At 33.0% G+C, this 20,799-nt stretch overlaps 1 protein-coding gene across 1 annotated transcript; it reads right to left on the reverse strand.

The window, feature by feature from the left end:
• Positions 1 to 1,634: 1,634 nt before the first annotated feature.
• Positions 1,635 to 15,824, reverse strand: LOC132754519 (N-lysine methyltransferase KMT5A-like). Its single transcript, XM_060745162.1, is given in 9 exon segments — positions 1,635 to 4,077; positions 4,079 to 4,247; positions 5,430 to 5,620; positions 6,288 to 6,347; positions 6,949 to 7,039; positions 8,065 to 8,243; positions 11,219 to 11,388; positions 12,252 to 12,368; positions 15,757 to 15,824. Coding segments are annotated over 8 exon segments (1,005 nt in total). The 5' UTR covers positions 12,361 to 12,368; positions 15,757 to 15,824; the 3' UTR covers positions 1,635 to 4,041.
• Between the last annotated feature and the right edge of the window lie 4,975 nt (positions 15,825 to 20,799).

Genomic DNA, 20,799 nt, shown 5'->3' on the forward strand with positions numbered 1-20,799 from the left:
GTTAAGGAATAAACTTCTTACGGTTCTGCAAGGAATTGTGCAGAAATGAAATTATAGTAAAGAATATGTTATACGTATAAGCGGGGGCAGCCATTCTTGTATTGCCATATTCTGACCTGGAGAGGTAAATGTAGAACTGGCACCAGGAGAGGAAATTGGGTCCAACGATATTCATAGTTCACAACACCAAAAGAAAACGTCCATCTCTATCCTCTCTTCCCCTCAGTACATGCACGCCGTTGAGAGTCACAAAGTATCGACCAAAAGTTTGAAAAATTTGGGGCGACGAAAATAAACCGAAAATGGTCACTACTTTAATGTACTCATTGGCCGCTGTAGAGCAACCTACTTTCGACTCAAAATTCGTATCTTTCGCTAATATTCTGTGGAAATTTCATGAAGATAAGTTATCACCATTTGTGCTTCTAAATTTAACCTTTAAGGGCGCGACTAGTGACTATTCTGGGGTCTGAATTCGATAGCGAAAGTTAATTTTGCGCTTTTGGCAGATGGACATTCATTAAACGTAGATTGTATCATAGTTTGGGAACCTTTCTGTTGAAAATGTGTCAGAGTTAAATCGTATACATATACATGCACAGTGCGTTAACTGGAGTGCAGGTATTAGTTACCCGCACTCCAGAGCATGCCCATTGATTGGTTCATTTTTGCTGGGGTTTACTTATTGTGACGGCAGAGAAAGGGAAAGCGACAGAAATATCATATTCAGATGCTCGTTCATTGGTTACTTTTTCCCGGGGTTTCATATTGTGACAACAGGGAACGTGTTTTTATGTTTGACTATGATACAAAAGAGAAAGAACATCAAAACACTCGGCAATCTGATTAATACTCGGGGGCTACGCCCCCTCGTACAAATCAGATAGCCTCGTGTTTCGATGCTCTTTCTATTACGTATAGACTGTAGATAGACAGAAGAAAACGTCCTTTCATGTAAAATATGTTCTAATGCTAAATTTGCTGTAATCTAAAGTGTTAAACAACAGTAAAGAGCCAGGCAGCATGCACACCTTGCCACTAGTCTAGTGTAGACTGTCCACGGTGGTTATATCGTTGGTGTCTCAGTTAATTTCTTACTTTGTCTTTGAAACCTCTTATCAAAATCAACAGCTCATATATTGACCCAAGGGGGATGTTTTATATAACAATTGTCCTCAAGGCAATGTTACATGCAAAATATCTATTGTTATTTCACTCATGAACACTTATAAACTATTATTAATACGTAGTAGCCTATTAAAGTCTATATAAATACCAAGGACACGGTTTTAATACATGTGTATAACTTTTGAAAAGGACCACAAGCTGGTGATACATTACAAATATCTATAATCTGGACATTGTAATTTCTGAGAAGATTTTAAAGTCTGTTTTTAGCACGCATCACACAGGGAACCATTTATGTAACTTTTGTAAAGGGCCACCAAAGGATCATTAATTGAAATTTTGCCAAAACACACTTTCTGGTTGTTGTTTTCTCCCCCCCCCCCCGCCCCCTGCCCAAGAAATAATGGGTAACTACAAATAATGGACTAACTGGAATCATCATAAAAGCTCACCTTTGAGCATTTTGTGCCTGGTGTCAGGTAAACTAATAAGAAATTCAATTTCAATTTTATCTGATAATGCTTTAATTTGTTGATATTAATTTGCAACAAAACACATTATTTAAAACTTACAATTATGATGTGTAAACAGTTTTAACAAATTGGACATAAAAAAATTTCAATCATTATTGTAGTATAACTTGTTTCAATAAGACATTCATTCTTTGACAAATTAAACAATTATACCAGGCAAAATATAAAAATAATCACATTATAATTTGCACCAGATATGAAAGATATACTGAATTGAATACCCTCAAATACTCACTTTTGATATATTTGTAATACTTTACCATTTAATCAATGGTTAATGAAAAAAAGTTTTGATAAATGATTTAAACATGAAGTATTTTAGATACTCTCACTTGGAATATTCAACATTTTATCTGCAGTAAAAACAAAAGTGGACATCGAACAATTCTGTAGCACCTGCTGGATAGGTGTCACAAAATATCTGTGACATATAATATAGAATAGTGTCACATTATGATGATAACAGTGTCATATAAGACCACTGTGATATAAGGACACTGTCATATAACAGTTTCATCTAATTTAAGAACAGTGTCATATAAGAACACTGCCATATAACAGTGTCATATTATATAAGAATGATGTCATATAAGGAAAGTGGTATATAAACTTATGAAACTAGTTATACATTGTCCACATACATCAAAAATTTGTAAATGACTTCTCATTCATATGAAAATAAATATATTCAGTTTAGTTTATGATTGTGACCAAAGCTTAGAACTTATATAGACCACTTTAGTGTAAACGGTCAGGAATTGACAAAAATCATGCCTATTCAAGAAAATAAACCTGTTTGTAAATGCAAATTAATGTAAGATATACAAAACTTGCAAAACTACAAGCATTTTGATATATAATACACTGTAGATAAAGTTTTCCAAGTTTCATGAGGAAAGCTTTGATATTTTAAAAATATTCTATTTCATAGGCAAATTAACAAAAATTCTTAAAAAGGGGCAAAACTCCTAAAATATTGCCCCTTGTCTTACAACATCTCATCATGATTATTATGTACTCAAAGTTTCAAGGTGAAAACTTTAAAATTGCTTAAAAAATGAACTTGTAAAAAAAAACACAGCCATCACAATAGCATGATTGTTTCTTGTAAACAGATTTAAGCCATAAAAAATTTACTTCAGTTTGAGTGGTGTTGCCACTTTATTGAGCTTAATAGTAATCAAACTTACTATTATTCAAAAAGTAACAACACTGCAAACATCATATTACATTTTTTGACAACTTTTAACATGATACAGTACAGTATATACATGTAAATCTCTGAACTTGGTAAGGATTCGAAAAAAAAAAATCATATGAGCTCAGATAAATATCAATCTCAGTCATTTTCTATATTAAAAAAATCTATAGATTACAATCATTTCACTGAATCCTCCTTTTTGCAACTAAAACACGCAGCATCCACTGTAAAAGCTGACACACACAAACACATGCACACACACACGAACACACACACACACCCATAAAAATGTACAATGTACATTGTATTTACAAATGAGATCAGTTAACTAATAATTATTCTTACTTTCCAAAAATATCAGAACATGAGTATTTTCTCACAATAAAGTCCCTTTTAACTTTTAGGAGAATAAGTGATAAATTTCATGTAATGAAAAAATGTCCATCCCATGCAGAATTATAACACTATTCATCTATTTCAATTGATTTTCTGATAAAAATAAACATCAGTTATGTCTAAATATTAATTTTCCCTAAAGGAAAGCGGAACATACACAAAATGCAATAACTGGCATGTAGAACTTTTTTTAAAAATCCACCAAAGCCCTTTTGAACATACACAATAATTCCCCCAACAAGCATTTGTAACATCAACAACAATTACACCACAGGTCGGTTAACACTTAACACCTTCTGAAGCACCTTTATCATATTATATACATTCGACAATCAACTTTCATACAACTCTTCTCACGTACCAATCTTATAATGCCACTGGAATATCCTGTTACACTTCTGATATGTCGAGATTCTAATTGATCTAAAAAAAATGTCAATTAAAATAATCAAATTAGGATTTCTTGTCTCACGAAGAAATGGCACAAGTGAAATATAAAAAATAAATACAGTTTTCCCCAACTTACTGCTTTATAGAAATCCCAACCCATTAAAATAGACAAACAAACTGTCTCATAATGCTACATTTGTCAGAACAGTCTTAAATGCTTGACAATGACAAATCTTCAGATTAAATTGTTCAATACTTTTGCATGACTAGTAAATGAACTTTTACACAGAAGCTGAGCATTGAATGATTGCTTGCTATAATATCACTGGACGACAAGCATGAGGTAAAATATCTGAATGTCCCTTTTTCCTAACTATTTACACTATCATGCTTTCAACCAAGGATGCGACTCCAAGGAGGATTTGCTTCTATCTCCATAGTCATACAAGAGTTCTTCCCCTTCTTGAATATCCCTGGATGCAGCCAGGATAAGGTATGGTTTACCTCGTACATCTATAAGTTTTGTGTGACAGTTGCCGTTGGTTTTACTATGGTTTAAAAGGCGACCGAGTTTACCACTCTCTGCTGTTGCATCAATACTGAAATATACAAATCAAATGATTATTATGTTGACAGTTACAGAAAGAAATGACATTGTGATGTTTCTTTCATAGGTTTTTTTTTTCGTCAAGTTGATTATTCTAGTCTGACATGTCTATGAGAATTATGTAACTTTTGGGACATTTATTAATGTAACATTGGTATAGCTATGTCAAAATGAAACTTGTGTGTAATCACACTATCAATATGTTAGTGAATTGTGGCCTTATAAATATATCTGCTTGTGAGATATCAATAATCAAGATGAGACAAATTTATTCTTGCATTTCAGACTAATATGTCTGTAAGCTTTACACATGCTGGAAACTTTATCTGACATGGGGAAGTGCAACACGAGTCACATGCTCAGAAATAACATAATTAGTAATTACAGCTCATTTTATGAATGATAAGGTTATTTTATTGTCATAATTGAAGATGTAAATTCATACACTAGTAAAGGGTGAAAAAAAAATTAATAGCAATGAAAAGTTCATTTATTGAGGTAAGCTAAGATATACATTTTGCAATAATAATAATATCTTGTTGTAAAATGTTGCGGTTCATATTGGAATATCTGTCCTGGATGGGTTCCCGAGGTACAGATATTCCAATCTCAATCTAAACCACAAACATCTGTCTGATGTTATTCTTGCATATTCTACCATATTTCATCATATTTTAAACTCTACATTAATAAATAATATAATAAATTAATTTTTCCATTGAAATTTATGTCATTAAACCCGTAACTATTTTCATACAACGAAATTACAAATTTTTTCATAACGGCGGAATAACGTCATCCTTTAAGCGTGCCATTGTATAGCACGCAACTCATCTGGCACCCCCAATTCCAGATGAAATTTCCGGCATTAGTTAAAACTAACAGAAACGTCAGTCGATATGCAAGAATAGAAAATCTGACATATGTTAGTGTGTCAGACTGGAATAGTCATTCATTTCTCAGGTAGCCTCAGGACCGAACTGACACACATGACCAATCCAACATACCCCTTCCCTCAACCTCTAAACAACTGTTCATCCTTGTCTTTATAATTACATTGAAGTGACACAGTCTTAATTTTTATTTAAAAATTTCTTACTTATGGTGACTGAATCTCTGTAATATAAAATACATGTATAACAACATAAATAAAACACTCTCTAAATATACTTACCAATATTTTTTATTTTTAAACTGGAAGTAATACATGTAGCACCCTTTTGTTGGATCTTTGGAATATTTGGCATCTCGTTCCTTTGCCTCAGGTATACTTATCAAGTCTCCACAGTATTCCACAACAAAATCTCCACGTAGAAACTTCTTTGTTGCCATGACACCACGACCTTTGTTCTCAATCTCTTCAACCTATATACATTATAAAATATTAGCAACAGCTATAACTCAAACATTTTGTTAGATAACATATTAAATCCTTTACTTTTAAACATTAAAAAATATTTTGATGTTGACTTAATTTTGTTTTACAATTGATCTTATAAAAAGACCATTCCAAAAACTGAATTTTTGGGAGGTTTGGTTTTCATTGCACCAACATAGTAGAGGTCATATGTTGACTTTAACCTCTAATGTTGGAGGAAACACCCATATGCCCCTCTTTGCATTATTTCAGCCATGAACGGCCACACGGAGTTGAAACACGGATTATTCCATAAACTAGCTGGATAGCTTCCTCATAAGAAAGAATCCAAAGTCCATTGCGAGATTCAAATCATTCACAGTGGCAAGCGGCAAGCAGTTTGAAGTCAACGACTGTAACCAATCCCCTGAAAACTGAATTAGACAGAGCCAAAACAAATCTTAAGAATTATTTGCCCTTTTGAGAAATGACTGCTTCACATTATAATGGTGAACAAATATTTACAGTTTGAGGCCAATATCTTGACAACTTTTGAAAGATGGACCTTAAAATCAAAGTTGGCCTTCAGTGGTAATATTGTTGCAAAGGGACATTACCGCAAGTATACAATAATGAGGTTTTTTGCATTACTTCCCCTTTTCAAATATCGCTTACCTTGAGCCCATCTTCACAACCACTCAATATCTTTGTAAATAATTCTTCATCTTTCTCTTTCTGAAATTAATTCATCAATGGTAAAATCTTACTAACATACAGGCTTCTTTTAGTACACAAATAATAACTCTTAAGAAATTAAATTTCAACTTTTAAGTAAAAAATGATTAACATCATAATTTTCGCATGCCTGACAATCAATTTTAATCTTACTTAACTTTAGTTTTGAGCAGTATAATTTCATATATCTCCCCAATATTATATATCTGACTCTGCAACTTAATGTACAGAAAAGATACAATAATATTATATTCCTGACTCTGCAACTTAATGTACAGAAAAGATACAATAATATTATATATCTGACTCTGCAACTTAATGTACAGAAAAGATACAATAATATTATATATCTGACTCTGCAACTAAATGTACAGAAAAGATACTAAAACTGAAAACTTCAAGGGGCATAACTCTGTCAAAAGTCATAAGACCATGACCAATTTCAAACTTGACCTGCATTTTCCTATGATATACCCGTATGTCAAATTCGAAAGTATGAATGGAAACTGATGATGATAGAATGACAGAACAGGGTAACACTATATGCCCCGGCCATTTTTTTGGCTGCAGCATAATAAAAGATAAAGGTTAAAGCATCTACCTGGACTTCAGATTTACTTTTGCGGTCACTTCTCCTCACTGGGAAATAATCAGTGACTAGTGTATTCTTTAAACCATCACACTCTGTCTTCCTGGAGTTACAAACAATAAATTATTATATCAATATATCTAACTTAAAGTGACATTATGCCCATCCAAGTGTAAATGTTGATAAAACAAGCAAAAGTCAAAATATGTTAACGTTTTTCCATAGTTGTTTCCAATGTCATATTCTTCCTTAAGTGAATATTCAATAATCCATGTAGCACACAAAATGTACCATCCAAGGTTATTGCTTTAGAAACAAGTTAAAAAGGGTATTGAAATAGTCAATGTTCTTAAAAGTATATCTAATTCATATCAACTTGACAATGAAAGAATGAGCATAATGTTAATTTAAAGTTAGTCAGTGATATATGATATCACAGTATGCATCACAACAGCTACAGGCTGGCTGTATTCACCAGTCATTCACCCAGGTAGCTCAGTAAAAATGTTATGTCCCTGGCACATGAGTTAAAGTGTAATAGAAGAAACTGCAATTAGTTTTACATAAACAATTATACGTTGTATATTCAAAGACTTGTTTTCAAAAATAAAAATATTTCACTTTTATTTATGTATTTAAGTTTTCTGCCAGCAATAACAGTATTTCAGACATAAACAAACGAGCAGTTATCTGATGAAAGTTCATAAAAATAATACCTGCTTTTCACAAGAAACTATCAAAACCACTGAATATAACTAGCATTTAAAGTACTGTTGTAGGTATAATTATCACATAATACTACATGTTTGTAATGTCGCTTTTCATTGGATAAACATAATCCAAGACATTGATATATAATTATAATCTATTTAGACAACTGCAGTTAACCACCAATAAATATGTTGTAATATAAATAAGTAATAAAGATGTATAATATATGGCAGTGTATAAAAGGTTGTTTAAGCAGCTTGAGTTATACAAGCCAACAACCATTTATACTGACCCATTATAACCTTTCAGACATCTTTATAACTAATGATATACATGTATATACCAAGGGCATTTATTTTGCTGACTCTCTTTGTAACATATAGTTTCAAAAATATGTTACAGAATAAACTGACTTACTTTTTCCTTGGAGCTTTCGGTTTGGCTGGATTGTTAGTGACATCATTACTGGTAGCATCAGATTTGCTGGTTTCCGGCTGTTTCACTGCCTGTTTCTTTTTCCGTCCTTTCTTTCGGGATTTCGGCCTTTGAGGCTGCTCACTTGTCACAGCTTCCTCCTCCAACTTTTTAGAAAGAGTCTGGAACAAATTTACATTTGCAATTACAACAAACACACTGCATGCGCTGTTAAGTTATTAACAATCATTTCTAAGAGCAATGACTATAAATACAATTCTATTAAAGAGTATTATAGTGTATTAAAGTGTAAGTGCTTAAGACAATCTACTTCTCAGGAAAGAGGTATATTTTTGTGAGTGTGAATGTTCAAATATTGGTATTTATACTAAAGTTTAATTATTTTCATAGTGATAAAAAAGGGCTTAACTCTAGAATTACTGATCCATCGGTTATGATCCTCACTCAATTAGCATCTATACCCAGAATGAGTACAATATCTTTGATAGTTTCCAAAATTTTCTATCAATAATCAATTATTTAGAAGTAAATTTAATATTTTAAGTTAAGATTTTAAGTTAAGAGAGGGCATAACTTTTTTAAATAGATGCTTTCAGAATAAAGCCTCTTGTTATAAAACTATACCTTGTCATAATCAAGTTTTCCAAGTTTCATTTTGTTATCTTTGATAGTTTTCGCATGTTTCTACTGAAGCAGCAACTTTGACAAAAATTCTATGTCAAAAAAGGGGCATAACTCCAAACATATAGCTTTCAGAATGAAGCATGTTGATTTACAGCAGCATCAATTTATGATTAGCAAAAATCTCACATTTAGTGAATATAACGTTTGAAGTGTTTGTGGTAATGGGTGACATTTAGTTTTGACATTATGGCAAAGACAAAAAAACAACCGTGCAGTGATCATAATGCCATGAATTTTTCTTCAAAACATACAACAAACAAGGGTGCCATAGTCACAAAATACGCCCGTTTACGAAAAAGCTTTAGATGGAGATGGGGGCATTATGGATAAGTGTTATCTAGCAAGCAAGTTTTTATTCTTGGCACTGTGTTGTTAAATGAACCTTAAAACAAATCAGTAGAGAAGATATGCACAGGATGTGTGACCTTGACATTGGTCGCAGGGACCTGAATTTTATGCACGGCACTCAGCTTCACAATGATGAACATTTGTGCCAAATTATATTGAAATCCCTCTATGCATGTAGAAGTTTTGCTCCAGACAAGTGTTTTTCTATGAGCTCTAACTGTGACCTTCACCTTTGACCTAGAGACTTGGTTTATGTGCAGGGCACTACGTCTCATGGTGGTGAACAATTCTATAAAAGTAACATTAAAATTCCTCCATGCATGTAGAAAATATGCTCCGGACAACATCTGGATATTTAATCATCTCCAGTGACCTTGACCTTGCAAATATTAACCTAAATTAAATGTGTAACACCTGTAGTCATGATAGTTACCATTTGTGCTACAATCCATCAATAAATGATGACTAAATGGTCCCTATAACCATCTTCAAATTTTTATCTGAACTTTGACCTCTATGTGTAACCTTGAATTTTGCATGCGACACTCAGCCTCACAATGGTGAACATTTGTGCCAAGTTATATTGAAAACCCCCTATGAATGTAGAAGTTTTGCTCCGGACAAGCGTTTTTCAATGAGCTCTAAGTGTGACCTTGACCTTTGACCTGGAGACCTGGATCATGCATGGAGCAATATATATCATGGTGGTGAACATTTCCATAAAGTATTATAAAAATTCTTCCATACATGTAGGAGATATGCTCCAGACAAAATCTGGATATTTCACCATCTTTAGTGACCTTGACCTTGCATATATTGACCTAAAGTACATGTGTCACAGCCGTAGTCATTATAATGACCATTTTGTGTTACAATCCCTCAATAAATGATGATTAAATCGTCCCTATACACATCTTCATATTTTTATCTTTTTTTAAACGGGCGTATAAAAAGTACATGTAATTGTAATTTAATAACTAAAAAATTCTGATTTAAGATTTTATTCTAGGGAAATACATTACATTTCATTACAATTCTTAATCTTTGAATGAGCTGAACTGATATTTACTTGAAAATTAAAATATAATTAAATTTCTATGAGAAAGTATTTACATTTGATAAGGTAATTACTGTATGATCTTTATGAACAAATACCAAGTCTACAGAACACCATAGTTATCACAGTTAAGAATCTTGACCAATGAATGAAACATGTGTAAATAAATGTTACATTCTTTAGAACATACTCAAGTCCAAGAAAGAGGATTATTTCATGCCCTTTGATTAAATTCTATTTTTAGAATTGAAAGTGAAAGTAGATCAAGGGGAGTAATTGTGTAAGTCATTTATGAACAAAGTAATAACTTTGTTGTCGCCCTTTGATTAAATTCTATTTACAAAATCTGGATATTTCATCATCTTTAGTGACCTTGACCTTGTATATATTGACCTAAATTATATGTATCACAGCCATAGTCTTGATAATGACCATTTGTGTTACAATCCCTCAATAAATGATGACTAAATGGTCCATATACACTATGTGTGACCTTGACCTTGGCCGCAAGGACCTGAATCTTGCACGCGACACTCTGCCTCACAATGGTGAACATTTGTGCCAAGTAATATTGAAATCCCTCTATACATGTGGAAGTTTTGCTCCGGACAAGCATTTTTCAATGAGCTCTAAGTGTGACCTTGACCTTTGACCTAGAGACCTGGTTCATGTGCGCGACACTGCTCCTCATAGTGGTGAACATTTCTATGAAGTTTCATTAAAATCCCTCCATACATGTAGGAGATATGCTCCGGACAAAATTGGACGCCGCCCGCCCGCCCGCCAGGGGCGTTCCCATAATACGTCCCGTTTTTCAAACGGGCGTATAAGAAGTCATGTATTGAATGATAAGAACTTTTCTAAAGTTCAACACAATTTTTTTCTCCTTTTTGTGTCACATGAAACTCAATATACATGTACAGTGACTAAATTTATCCAAATCAACACATTTTAAATGATAGCCGTGTAATGGTAAATTTGTATAAGCATTAAGAACCATTTATTCTGCATTTTGATTAAAACAAATCTTCATACAGTAATTCATACCTTTTTGCATTCAGGTTGTTGAGTAGTCTCCCTTTCCTTGTTATCAGCAACATTAGTCTCCCCTTCATTACCAGACTGGTCTTTATTGGGGGAGGATTTAGGGGTGATCACCACAGAAGAATTAGATAATTGGTCAAGCTCTTTTGACTGTTGTGAGCTCAGATTTGTATCTGTAATATTATACAATGGAAATAATACATGTAATATGGGCAACAGGCATTCCTATGTCTTAGTAAACAGTAAAAACAAAGCATTTATATACCATATAAGACTTAAGTCATCTATTATTTTAAATTACATATGCTTCAGTTTACACACATTACTAAATTGTTATTCATAATAATGTACACAAACTTATAATGTCTTAGGTAGGATATTATATAACTGAAACAACACACTCATACTAACATCTGGTACGAGTCCCAGCAAATGATCGATGACGGGATGAAAGAATTATGATATTATAGTCTGTATCATGTCAAGTGAGAATTTTAAAGACTCATGTTAACATCAAAATTACATTGTGATTTGCGCCACAACCTCTATACTGCATAGTTTTTAAATGTCTTTTACTTGTAAACCGATATCAATAAAATTAAATGTATGCACTTTTGGATGTAAAGTGGTTATATTTTGAATTTGCATATGTAAATTTTATTATTTACAGTAAAGATAAGAAAGGGTATTAAAATTGAGCTATTTAATTTGGGAAATGGCTCGAATCATACAATGTAGTCTCTATTTCTCATGTTTTAGTCACTGATAATTTTGTCAATGACTGCAATTTGACAATTGTGAATTTTCATTAAACAATTGCGAAAAAAGATACTTTTTGGTTTTCTGAATGGAATCCTAATAATGAAATTCCCAGTAGCAAAAAAAAAAAACAGCTGGTATTGGTTCATTTTTTCCCTACCTCACTGAAAGTGTACAGACTATAATGGGTTAGTAAGAACAAAGAAAAACTTCTATACCGTATGATAAATAAAAAAATTATTTCATTTACTGTAGACACTAATACACTGTTTCTTACCTAACTCTTTATCAGTCAGTGAAGTGTGATGGGACTGGGAGTCATCCAATGAAGGGCTTGGTGGGAAATAATCTGTTATCTTTGAATCATTTAGTGTGCTTGAAGCCATTTTTTACACTGGAAAGAAGAAAACAACTGAAAGTTGATAACCTTTACAATGATTAAATACACAAAAAATAAGGTAGCAAGAAATGATTCATAGTATTCATCAATAAAAGAGCAAGAAAAAGTTCTAAGTATACGAGTATGTCAATCAAAGTAGTCCATTAAACATGTTTGCCTACAATATTTAAAGGTGCTTTCAAGATTGTTAATCAATTATTCACTGCAGACAGTGCAGTGGTGTTTTTTTCCAATCGAAAATACAGACTTTTTTCCCCAATTCCAAACAAAAAAATTCCAAAATATATAAGATTGAGATCATGAAATTATGAATCCACTAAAATTTCGAAACATGCAGACAGATGGAACATTTTAACAAACATAATTGAAATATTCAATGGAAACAAAAGAATGAGACATTGAAATTTATATATGATAGTGTATCTATTGGAGATGTGCCTGGAAAGTAATTCTTGATAATATTTTTGGCAGTTTTTGACTCTGTGTTAAGAAATAACCTATTCCACCAGCTGGTGATAGATATGGTGTGGATAAGCTGTTTGAGACCCTTTTTTTGCATTTGACCTTGACCTTTGACCTTGCCACACGGTTCTTGTGCACCACATGCTGTCTCATTATTGTGAACATTCGGCTAAGTTATTTAAAATTTTGAGGTGAGATATTGCCCAGACACGAAAATAGCACAATATCTTGTCGCGCAGTACAATTAGTTGGACTTATTCACGAATTTGACAACCTAGCTAAACACCGTTTTCCAGTACTTTCTGTACATAGCTCTGGGGAATTCACCTGATAGAATGTAATAACAAACTCAATCTTTTTGGTATTTTTTTTTATTAAAATGAAATAAAACAGTTATTACTTTGTAAGAAAGTAAGAAAGTAATTAAATATCATTGTATGAATAATTCCATACAAAAAATAAAGTAAACACACAAGTTCAGGCAGAAAATATCTCTTATTCATTATGGAAGATGCCACTACAACTGTTTTACTTTTATTGATTTTTATTATAAAAAATTTTTTTTTTTTAATTTTGCAATGGATACTGAAGGAAAATTGATAATTTTCAAACACAAAGTTTTTTCACCTTCAACGGCAAAATAATGATAAAAAAATAGAAATATCACATAATAGTGTCATGTACTTCTTTAGGTGGAATTCCCCATAGCTAAATCCGTATCATACCTGAAAACGGTGTTTAGCTCGGTTTTCGAAAAGGTCAATTCGGTATTTAGTCATCTATCTTCCTTATAGTCAAACCCCTGCTGGGGACCTAGACTTGACGCGCGTCAACTGACAAGAATGTTAGTAAAAGAGCTGAATAAAAGAATATAAAAGTAATGGAAATGAGTATATTGTTAAAAACAGGTTAAAAACAGAATAGGTATTTTAGGGAGACGTATGTTCAGTTTGGCTTACAGCCAGACTGAACTCAGGGCCAGACAAGTTTATGATATCAGGTGGTAAAGCATTCCAGTGGACTATTGTTCTTGGGGAAAAATGAATATTTATAGTAATCAGTTTTGGTTTGGACTTGCTGGAATGCATAGAGATGGGATGTTCTAGATGATCTTGTAAGAGGGATGATATACTTTGGGAAAGGGATAGCCACCTGGTCATGCAAGATGTTGTGAAACATGACCAGGCGTTGGTCAATACGCCGAAGGTCAAGGCGCCTCCATTGAATGAAGGGAAGTCAACATGTCAGTAACACTTGACATACGGCCAAAGTCATGTTTGACCCACCTAGCAGCCCTTCTCTGGACGGACTCTATCTGGTCAATAAGAGTTCCTGTGTAGGGGGACCAGACCGTGGACCTGTACTCGAGCTGGGCCCTGACAAGTGTCTTGTATGCCGTTGACTTTAACCTTCCTGAGTGAACTTTAATGTTTCGGCGTAGAAAACCAAGTGTTTCATTTGCCTTTGTTGTGATGTTGTTTATGTGTTTGTTCCAATTTAGAACATTTGATATTGTAATGCTAAGGTATTTTGCAGATGGAACTGTTTCTAATGTGGTGTTATGTAGGAGGTATTGTGTTGGAATGACTGTTTTTCATTTTGTGATTAGGATGACCTGGCATTTTGATGGATTAAATTGACATACGGCCAAAGTTTTTTTGAAAATCAAGCGACACTACAAAAATACTAATAGCAATGAAAACTGGAAACAAGTCCCTATAAATAGCCAAGGTGTAGGAATATCAAATATAAACCAATGAGAAGTTGTTTTGTTGATGCCAAGAAACAGACACTAAAAATAGAACTAAAAAAGGTAAACAATCCAATGAAGCGTAATTAGTTATTTTAATGCTTAAAATAATTCGATGGATTAAATTGCATGTTCCATTTTGTCTCCCATTGTTCAAGTTGGTGTAAGTCATGTTGCAGTAAGCAAGAATGAGAAGCGACAGTCAGAGAATGGATGATGGCCATGTCATCAGCAAATAGGCGGACTTTAGAGGATTGGACATATTCAGGAAGGTCATTGATTTTTATAAGAAATAAGAGAGGTCCGAGGACCGAGCCCTGGGGAACACCGGCGGAGACTGGTATGGAGCTGGATGTGGAGCCATTTACCACCACGGACTGTGACCTGTTATCAAGAAAACCTTTGATCCATTTAAGAGTTTGACCCCTAATACCGTAGAAATGCAGCTTATACAGAAGTTTTTCATGGTTAACCATATCAAAGGCCTTAGAGAAGTCAAGAAGGATTAAGTCTATATGGCTTCTCTGATTTACTGACTGTAGGATATCATCTATAACTTATAAGCATTAATAATTGGGATTGACATGACCTTTTTTCTCCATGCTGCAATTCACAGAACAAGTTTGATCTAGTATTTAAAGTGCTTTATTATACTGGAGGAGACAATTTTTTCCAGGGTTTTACACAAGATACAGGTAAGAGAGATAGGGCGATAGTCATACCAGTGTAAAAGTAGCAGATGTAAACGAAGTCGTAGAATTTTTGACTTCCATATAAAACATTAGTGTGGTGGGACAAACGTTTGTCCTTTTTTTAAGAGCAAACACTAGAAAGTCATGCTTATTTCAAATTATGAAATCACTTTCTGTGTTTATGAATTTACGCCGAAAATTGGTCTAACCGCTCTAGTTCACAATAATTGTTTACACTATTTGCCAAAATACAATTAATGTATTATATTATACAGCAAAAGAGTTATTAGGGAAACTGTAACAAGACCGAAAAATAAACAGTTTTAGGCCAAATCAGTAATGGGCCTTTAACATGTTTAAGATTACCAACGCTAAGCATAAGTTAAGAAAATGATCAATGAATTGTCCTAAAATTAAATAAAAATGGGTGAAATGTCTCATCGTGAACTTTTTGCGTTTGCATACATGTGTAACTTACGTTAAATATTGTGTCCTTTCTAAACTTATTTTGAAAAAAAAAACATGGACTGGTTTAACACAAAATAACCTGATAAAACCAAAGAGAGCAAAAGCACAAAAAGAGTTGTTTTTTTTTACCAACAAGAAGTTAATGTAAATTACTAACAACTGAACAAATGAGCAGTCTGGTTATACCCGGGTAAATAGTGTAAACTATATACATATAACATGTCAGAAATATTTTTAACGAATTGATAATAAAGCAACCATCTTTTTTAAAGGAATAAAGCGAGATTTATTTATAAATCTCGGAGACGTGGACTGGGATAATGGATGTACATTGCCAAATGCTAGGGATAAGACTTTTTGTGATAAATTAATCGATATAACTTCAACTTGTTTTATTGAACAAATTAACAGAACCCCTACACGTAAGGGTAGGATTTTAGACTTATTCTTTACGAGCCATCCAACACTCATACAACGACACGTAGTCGGACCACCTATCGGGCTTAGTGACCATGATATCTTATCTGTAACAACATTTATCAAGCCGGTTATTAACAAACTACCGCCGAGAACCGTGTTTAATTATAGAAAAGCGGACTGGCGGAAAATTAAAGATCGTGTGCTATCATTTCAACACGAGTTTCTGCGTAATATACATAACAACACAGTTGATGTAAACTGGAACAATTTTAAACAAATATTATTAGAATCAATGGAACAATATATACCGAAGAAAACTGTAAAAGGGAAATCGGACATACCGTGGTTATCAAAGAATATCAAACGGCTTATTAAGAAAAAACGCTACTTATATAACATTGCAAGAAAAAGTAATAACGCAAGTGACTATAAAAAAATTAGTGACCTTCGCAAAACTGTAAGGAATAAATTACATACTTCCTACTACAATTACATTAGTAATCTTCTAGATCCAGAAAATGATAAATCTTCGAAATCCTTTTGGAAATATATAAAGTCTCGTAAACAAGACAGCGTGAACATTGGAACATTGAAAAACAACGGTCAAATCGCCGAATCCGCTAGTCATAAGGCAGAAATGCTTAACAACCAATTTTGTTCAGTATTTACGAAAGAATCTTTGGACAATCTACCTAATAAAGGATCTTCGCCATACCGCTCGATGCCCAAGATAAACGTTACATTAAATGGTGTTGTTAAGTGTATTAACAGACTTAATCCCAAGAAAGCTTCTGGGCCAGATAAAATACCTATCATAGTCTTGAAAGAATGTGTAACTGAAATAGCACCAATTATACGGTCTTTATTCCAACAGTCAATTGATAAATCTGAAGTACCATTGGACTGGAAAAACGCTAACATTGTACCAATTTTCAAAAAAGGCGACAGAACCAAACCATCAAACTACCGCCCTGTAAGCTTAACCGCAGTTGTTTCTAAAATGATTGAACATATAATAGTCTCACAAGTAATGAACCATTTAGACAGCCAGAACATTCTTCATGAAAACCAACATGGGTTCAGGGCTAAACGCTCGTGTGAATCTCAACTTTTATTAACTACAGATGACATTGCTCGTAGTGTTAATCTTGGTCACCAGGTTGATATGGCGGTGCTTGACTTTTCTAAGGCTTTCGATAAAGTGTCACATCAGCGTCTCTCTGTGAAAATGCAATATTATGGTATATGTAATGAAACCAACTTATGGATTAATGAATTCCTTAACGGTCGTTATCAACGAGTAGTAGTAGACGGAGAATCACCAAGACCGTCACTGGTAACATCTGGCGTGCCCCAGGGAACCGTGCTTGGTCCTGCATTGTTTTTACTATATATTAACGACATCGCCTCGGATATTAAGTCATCAATTCGCCTATTTGCTGACGATTGTGTCATTTATAGACCCATACTCACCAGTGAAGATCATAATATTTTACAAAAAGACCTGGAAACCTTAGTTGATTGGAGTAATATCTGGCAAATGGAATTTAACGTCGATAAATGTGCAACCATGTCAATAACAAATAAACGTAACAAATCTGTATTTGACTACAAAATGAAAAATCAATCACTACATATTGTTAAAAACCATCCATATCTGGGAGTTGAACTAGCAGATACTATGAAATACAACCTACACATCGATTCAATCACAGCAAAAGCTTCTAGTACTCTTGGTTTCATCAAACGGAACTTAAAACATTGCCCGACCACAGTAAAGGAAAGAGCTTATCAAACTTTGGTTCGACCTAAACTGGAATATGCGTCACCAATTTGGAATCCCCAACAACTTAATACATCAAAGAAACTTGAACAAATACAACGGAACGCGGCAAGATTCGTCATGAATAAACCATTCAATCGTAACAATCCATCTAGCGTAACATCAATGCTACACGACCTAAAATGGCCAACACTTGAACAACGTCGTCAGTGTGCGGATTTAATTCTTATGTATAAAGTGTTTAATAACCTGGTGGCTGTACCAGTTGAATACCACCCACAACTATCTACAAGATACACAAACTCGGTAAAGTTCGTCACTTATCACTGCAGACTTAATGCGTACAAACATTCATTCTTTCCAAAAACTGTACCTTATTGGAACAACTTACCAACTAACATCACAACTGTGGACAATCTGGACAGTTTTAAAACCGCTGTCCAGTCATACGTATATGTGTAAATTATTAAAATCGTGTATAGTGTACAAACATGTTGGATTTTACTTCACACTACGTTTTCACATTATTTTAACTCGAACGCCTGGTGCCGCACATGGGGGACAGGTTTTTAGCCCACGTTTTAATGGAGCACATTTCACATCACCACTCGTCGCTGATGTCTGCACAGCGGATTTACAGACGATATCAACATAGAAGTAGAAGTAGAAGCAGCCGTGTATATAAAACTTTTTATTTCATGCTTTCCAGTGATTTATTGTAATATATCAGATGATTATATTCTGATAAACCACTAGTGAAATTTATAAAATATAGTTTTCACTGTAGCTGGACTATATCTGAATGCGGATGAAAAGAAAATCATAGCTAAATGGAATAACAGGCAGAAATAAATGCCGTCATGTGCGTAAATTTTGCTTTTTTAGGAAAAGAAAGTCGATGTCGTCATACATCATGTTAAAAATGTAACAAAATTAGAGAAATGTAACAGACCTATATTTCAAAATTAATAATGTGACGTCATGATGTGATGACGTCACAAGGAAGAATGCGCGACGTTACGCGGCAAAATTAGTAAAAAAGTACTTAAAATCACTTAAAAAGCATGAAATAAAAAGAAATTGTATTTGTTTTACATATAAGATTGAAATATATTTCATTCGTGAACAACAGCTATTATATTTTCACTCGTGGCTACGCCACTCGTGAAAATATTGCGTCTGGTGTTCACTCAGTGAAATTATATTTCAATCTTACATGCCAAACAAACAAATATCCTCTATATAATACTGCACGTTTGTAACGTTGCTTTTCATTGGATAATTGTGATGTTTATATGGTTTTATATACATGGCTGATGTAGATTTCTAAAGAAATCTCGCTTTATTCCTTTAAAAATGATTCTTGCTGTATTATAAATTCGTTATAAATATTTCTGACAGGTTAATTATATGGCCATATATAAACGGTTGTTTGCAATATAAACCTCGCCTAGCGGCTCGGTTTATATTTACAAACAATCGTTTGTATAGGGCCATATAACCTGTCAAAAGTCTTTATAACTAATAATATAAACGTCACGATTATCCAATGAAAAGCGACGTTACAAACGTGCAGTATTATCAAATATAGAATAGTTTTTTAACCTTATATATGTGACATGTTGATATATTATAATAAAACACGATTGCAAGATTAACATAATTCAGATATCAAAAAATGTAAATGAAGTTTCATTGATATTGGTCAGAACTCTAATAACATAGATCATAATAGAAGGTTAAAGAACACATATTATAAACAAACAAACAGCATATATCTTAAAGTTATACTTTTGAAGGTGTTAGACAATACTTTGTTTAAAAGATATTCTTTCATTATATAATTATATTGAACAGAAAAGTGGCAAAACTGTGTACAACATCATAATTTTCTGAAGACATAGGCCACGCAAATTTCTGAGCAATAGGCAATGATTAATATCAAATATTTTATCAAATTTTAAGAAAGGTTTTCTACTATAGTATCAAAACTATGGCAAAACATTGAAAATGAGTTTTATCTTAAACTAAACTTGAATATCACAAATTGCATATGGTTAAAGTGTGCTTGAATTTTCCTATAGTTTAATGTTTCAATGTCCAATTTATGAGCACTAATCCAAAACTAAAAAAAGACACTCTACAAAGTCTAAATTTATACAGTGAATATGTTTGTAATTTACCTTAGGATAAAAAGATTATAAACATGTTTCGCTTTAATAAGCCTTATCAATTGATATGATATATAACAAAGGAAATGACGTAAAGCTAATACAGTAGAATATTTAATGAAAGTTATCTATCTATTATTCCACTTTGAGCATTATGTTCAAAATTAATTTCTGTTACAGAAAAAAAATTCAGTGTCCATATGAGTACATTATTAATAATGCTACGATAGTTTATAAAGGTTAACATAATAAAAAAATGCGTGAATAAAGGGAGGTAATGTAATTATAATTTTATTGACATAGATAATGTATTTGTATCAATTTAAAAAAAGATTCCTAGATACAATAAAAATACATAAAATAGAAAAGTCATTTTATCCCGATATGTACTTAAAAGATATGGATGAGTTTGTAAAAAAAGTTTAGTATAGATACTTTGAGAATGATTCTACAATTTATAATTAAACATTTCGGACACCATGTTGCCAACTTATGGATCCGATTTGTCTCTTTCAATAGTCTCCACATATAATCATGAACTTTATATAATGGCACGAAGAAAAAGTCATTATCTGAATGATCTACGTAATGGAAATGAATTGCAAAATTAGAAAAAATGAGAAGGCAAATAGTTATTATATTAAATTTACGTCTGTTCATTCGTTCCAAAACCTGTTGA

Source organism: Ruditapes philippinarum, unplaced genomic scaffold (assembly GCF_026571515.1).
Source record: "Ruditapes philippinarum isolate M1 unplaced genomic scaffold, ASM2657151v2 ctg1103_1_1_1_1, whole genome shotgun sequence".
NCBI classification, from domain to species: Eukaryota; Metazoa; Mollusca; class Bivalvia; order Venerida; family Veneridae; genus Ruditapes; species Ruditapes philippinarum.